This window comes from Montipora capricornis, chromosome 14 (assembly GCF_036669925.1).
Source record: "Montipora capricornis isolate CH-2021 chromosome 14, ASM3666992v2, whole genome shotgun sequence".
NCBI classification, from domain to species: Eukaryota; Metazoa; Cnidaria; class Anthozoa; order Scleractinia; family Acroporidae; genus Montipora; species Montipora capricornis.
In genome coordinates, this window is record NC_090896.1 from 1,452,501 (window position 1) to 1,457,500 (window position 5,000).

Sequence of the window (5,000 nt, forward strand, 5' to 3'; positions counted from 1 at the left end):
CAAAACAAACCATCCATCCAGCGTAATAGTATGCAAATGATGCAAAATACATTAAATTAATTTATGAATTGAGACCGGCGCAACAATAGCACGCCGTTTGAAACCAAGTCGTGCTTCTGCCGTGCGGCACGGCAAGTCCTGCCGTGCTAAGTAGTCGTGCCGAACCTAAGTCAGCCGTGCCTCGCTTAATGGTTTCAAACGGCGTGCTACTGCCGTGCTTAAATCGAAAGGACAATTTCATTTGAGTTCGGCACGGCAGTAGCACGACGTTTGGAACTGCATGGAGAGGATGAGGAATTTTAGGAGTAAACCGAAAAATCGACCTTTAGATCGAACACCTTGAAAACGCAGTATCACACACATAAATTAAATTACCTGAAGAAATGGCTTGATTAATGCACTCATAAGTGACTTTTACAAGTTGTTTACTGTCTTCATTGACTTCACCAACGAAGAACGTCTCATTTAGGTCTCCGTGGAATCCATTGAAATAAATGGTGATATCAACTGCAGATAAGAAGAAAAACGTTCGTACAGCCGTAAATATGCGCAAGGCAATTCTTAGTATCTGACTGGTTTTCATGTGGTCTGTGCTCTCGAATATCATCAAAAAATATCATCATCTGTCCCTTGTCCTCGCATCATCAATGCTGTCGTCATCATTACTGCTGTCATCATCAGCAGCAGCAGCAGCAGAACAGGTATTTCTGCCCACCCATAAGCGCAGATACTAATCTTCTCTATGAGCTATCCATAGACCTCTTTCATAACGGCGGCCAAATGAAATATTCTTTTGTTTTAATGCTAACAACCCTTTCTAGCCTCGCTACGACGAGCACATTTCAAAAAAATATTTTGTTTCAAAATGAGGGCAGTAGGTCTAATTAACAGGGAAAGATCTCGTGGATATACCCACCACGAGTCCCCTGGGTTAAACTCTCATTTTACAGATTAAGTCTAAGTGCCCATTTCAGTGATTAGGTCTAAACTTTCGTTTATCTTATTACTATAGCAATATTTAGTTCTAGAAACTGATTTAGAATGGTCATTTTTTTATGGTTGGTGTGTATATCCATGAGACCCTTGCCATTAACATACATACAAAAGAATGTAAAAGTGGTCGCCACTTATGAAAGTGGTCTATGCAGCAAGCTCTGCAGTGCTAGCCACGCCCACATACCCTTCAATGTTTAGTGGGGGAATGACCACGACCTCTATAATTACTGCTTCTTTTTTTAATGGTCTGACTGTCAGAGAATGGACCGAGGTAAATTGTAATCCAATTCTTTTTGAAAATGACATAGCCGAATCAAAGCAAATCTATGGTAATTTTAGTTCAAAGAAGCAAGAGGGACCAATAAATTAAATCTTATGCTTGTGTGAATTTTGACTGTTTTTCTATAGAATTAATGGAGATACGCCTAGAAAAGGGAGGAATTACAGTAGATGCACACAAGTTTAAGACACAAGTGTGTAACTGTTGTACAAGGCACTTACTATTCAAAAGGTCACCATCTTCCAATGGCCTCATGTCTGGGATGCCATGGCAAATCACTTCATTGACAGACCTGTAACAAGGAATTTAGCAATATAGAGCCTGTGCTGTCTTGGATTAAATTGGATCAAATTGACAAGACGGACAGCATATACAGGTCAACATCTACCTCTTAACTTCTTTAGTCTTACTAGCTGAACATGAAAGCCATACTGCAAATACTGAAAGCCCATTCCGGTACTTTTTTCAGTTAGTACTTGGGTCAGAAATTACAGTGGGAAAAGACTTCCACACTCCTACACGTAGCATTAGGGACCTTTAGATTGGAGGACAATAATATGACTACTAGTATGAGTTTTCCATTCTGAGCACGCAAGTAAGGTTTGGAGGCTGACGACTCATAGTTGTACTCGTCCTCCGATCTAAAGGTAGCTATTGACTGAGACAACACTGCAAGATTTTATTAAAAAGGGTGTTATGCTGAAAGCTTTGCTAAATTGGCCATTCATGACTCGCAATAAGTGTATTCGTAGAAAAAAATATAGCACACAGGCAAACTGCCAACCAGTTCACTCAGTTGGTTGAGCATTTGACTACCACATCAGGGGTCATGTGTTCTGCCAATAGTTGGACACCTTAGTCTTCTCGGGAGAAGGATGCACTGTCGAATCAGTTGCACAACCTGTCAAGACCTCACTGACTATTTGCAAAGAGTAGAGTGGAGTTCAAGGTATCATGGTCTGCCCTTTGTGGTATGTCACTGAATTCATTCTTTCTTTCATGTGTGTTGGGTGAGCTGGGTGAGATCACTAACAGAAAGACAGCGGCAACTAGAGGCACCCTTATACACGCTGATGTCTGATCTCACCCATAAAAATGAGAAATGTTATTAAGTGCATTTGTATGTGCACAAAGAAAATGTACTATGTAAATATCACTCCCACTTCAGTGCATTAACTCACGTGCAACAAGACTTAGGAAATCCATGATAGTTTAGAGGAGAGGGGTAACAGTTTCTCTCAAGACAAGCCTGGAATAGTAATAAAGAAAAAAGACACCAAGTTTAAAAAATATTGTATTGGTCTCTTTAATGAGTGGCATTATATATTGTTCCTTTTCATACTTCAACAGAAAAGATCTTCTGCTACCTCATGAACAATCCTGTCAAGTTCATCTGTTGTGATTCCTACTCTAACATTATTTGCAGCTGTGTCCATTACTTCTCTTGCCAACTAAAAAATAATAACATTGTTATTTTACAACTATTATTATTATTATAAAGAATCATTATCAAATAGCAAGGGCAACCAAATCACCACTACAACAGACCCATTTCAATAACTCTAAATTAAAAGTAACAGAAAACACAGTATTACGATTTAAAAACAGTCAATTTCCTTACTCTGCAAGCAACACGCATCTTTTCAACTTCTTCTCCACTAAGAACTTTGATCTGCATGCTCTGTTTTGATTTGATTTCAGACAGTGGGACACCTGTAAGAAAATTTTCAACCTTTTTTTGTTCTGTGCTTCCATAATGTGAGGGTGAAAATGCAGAAGTTTCAAGCAAAAGAGAGCTTGGTCCTGATGGCTAGAAATACAAATTATTTTATCCACAAACCAGTTTCTGCATAGTCTGGCTTCTGAATGTGATCTGGAACCACTCGCCAGGCGGACTGCAACCGAAAAGTCATCTTACTTCAAGGGATGCAAACACACAACAAACTGCATTCAGTGAAATTCACCTGAGATATCGTAAATTATGCCCTGCCACTTACGCGAGTCCTAAGAAGAATTTAGTTATCGGGGCACTGGAAACAAATGGTGGCCAACATTGTTAGGTGTGCCTTTTTAGCATTGTCAGTATGCAAACACTGATCCTCTAGGAAATACTTGAAGGATCATGGTTCGTTGAGCAATAGACTACCGAGTGGTATGAGTCACAGGCTCTGAACTCTGGAGCTGCGACCAAGACATAGCATGTTAAATAAATGAGGATGATGTTTTCATTGGTTATGGCCTTTGTCAGTGACGTGTCTTTCTCATCTTAGCCCTTGTCTCACAAAACTTTGTCAATGTATATAACCATGTCTGACATTAAGGAATTCACACATTTTCAACACAGACTTGGTCACAGAGTTGCATGTGTGCTACATTGTATCTGTACTCTGTTGGTACAATTCCAACTTATCCTGTAAGCCACATATCATTTTAACCTCCTCGGCATCCTATAAGTTATCCTCCACTTTCACTTATTTAGTAATTTAAATGATTGTATCATTTTCTCACCTTGGGCCATGGTCGCAGTGCTCCAGTGAATTTATATCCAGGCCATGGGTTGTAGGAAGCAGGCTTAAAATTCTGTATTTTAGCTATGAGTGATTTAAAAGATACAACAGAATGCAATAAGGATAACAAGATACGAATTTTAATAATATTACAAACTAAGATGATGACAAGAACTGACAAGAAGTGTACACTTCAACAAAAACAGCAAATTATTATATCGAGCACCTGAAATATATGCAGATTTTATGCACAAAAGCAGAACAATAAACTACCTGCTGCCTTAACAGTCTTGTGGACCTTCTTGTGTTCATTCCAGTTTTGTTTGAAGCAATCCTAGATGTTAGTAAAAATCAAACAAGTGAGGTCAGGGGATGAGAGATTTCCTTTCTGGTTGTGTTTGCTCTAGTGGACAAGAAACTTTTCTTTACCTCATATCTCTTCATTCTGAAAGAGCAGGATGTCAATGGAAGGATTAGGAAGACACTGTCTTCACTTCTTAATAATATTTTTCTTTTGGCAGGGGGATAATTCTTAAACAGGATGTTTATTTCTTATAAACAGGATAGGTAGGCAGTCCGAGCATAATATGTCGAGTTGGGAGATCAGAAACAATCTGATCTGTGTCTAACAATCTTTTTGATTGGCTACACAAAACACGCCTGAAGACTGTCAGCTTGGATTTGAAGAGCAATGGATAGCTACAGCATCTAAGGATTGACATGATCTTTTGCTGAAATATCCTTGGGCATTTGAATGGCAGTTTGACCCACGGGGAAAGCTAAAAATCTAAACGATCCCTGAGGAGAGGATGTCCAAACTCCCATTTGACAAAAAAATGTATACACCCTCTAGAAGTTGGGTGTGGCACCAGGGAACTTGCAGCTTACTTAGCAGGGGAAAATTTGATTGTATTACGGTAAGAAACTTTGCCATCCGGTATCTATAACTGGCGTAACGAAAGCAAAGAAAGCTAGCTCAGAGAATGATCAAGGAGAATTCTGTATACGTACGCAGACACTTAAAAAATATGATTGGATTCTAATTGATCTGACTACACAATCACTGGTTGGCTGATAGAGTAGCCTAGGATATTACAATGAAAGGTGAAGATCGAGTGTAAAATGGCCGTTTTATTATCGCTCAAGTTTTTTGAAGGCCTGTGTGATGACCATGCAAAATTTTCATCGGTTGTTTTTTCCCCCGAAAAAAAAGGAGT

General features: G+C 39.1%; 1 protein-coding gene and 2 long non-coding RNA genes across 3 annotated transcripts in view; 2 read left to right on the forward strand and 1 right to left on the reverse strand.

Moving 5' to 3' along the window:
- LOC138033834 (uncharacterized) overlaps positions 1-368 on the forward strand; it is a 5,955-nt gene extending 5,587 nt beyond the window's left edge. Inside the window, exon 4 of the long non-coding RNA XR_011128671.1 lies at positions 1-368. This exon is cut by the window's left edge and continues 402 nt beyond it. This is a non-coding gene — a long non-coding RNA (uncharacterized lncRNA).
- The window catches only part of LOC138033831 (methionine aminopeptidase 1-like), a 12,404-nt gene that overhangs the window by 7,224 nt on the left and 180 nt on the right, over positions 1-5,000 (reverse strand). The window contains exons 2-9 of the mRNA XM_068881690.1: positions 4,057-4,117; positions 3,785-3,867; positions 3,117-3,171; positions 2,898-2,989; positions 2,644-2,727; positions 2,458-2,525; positions 1,498-1,568; positions 376-507 (exon numbers count right to left, since the gene is read on the reverse strand). Coding sequence (XP_068737791.1) covers positions 376-507; positions 1,498-1,568; positions 2,458-2,525; positions 2,644-2,727; positions 2,898-2,989; positions 3,117-3,171; positions 3,785-3,867; positions 4,057-4,117 — 646 coding nt within the window. The remainder of the gene's footprint in view (positions 1-375; positions 508-1,497; positions 1,569-2,457; positions 2,526-2,643; positions 2,728-2,897; positions 2,990-3,116; positions 3,172-3,784; positions 3,868-4,056; positions 4,118-5,000) is intronic.
- The window catches only part of LOC138033835 (uncharacterized), an 11,937-nt gene continuing 7,451 nt past the window's right edge, over positions 515-5,000 (forward strand). Inside the window, exons 1-2 of the long non-coding RNA XR_011128672.1 lie at positions 515-701; positions 1,405-1,652. This is a non-coding gene — a long non-coding RNA (uncharacterized lncRNA). The remainder of the gene's footprint in view (positions 702-1,404; positions 1,653-5,000) is intronic.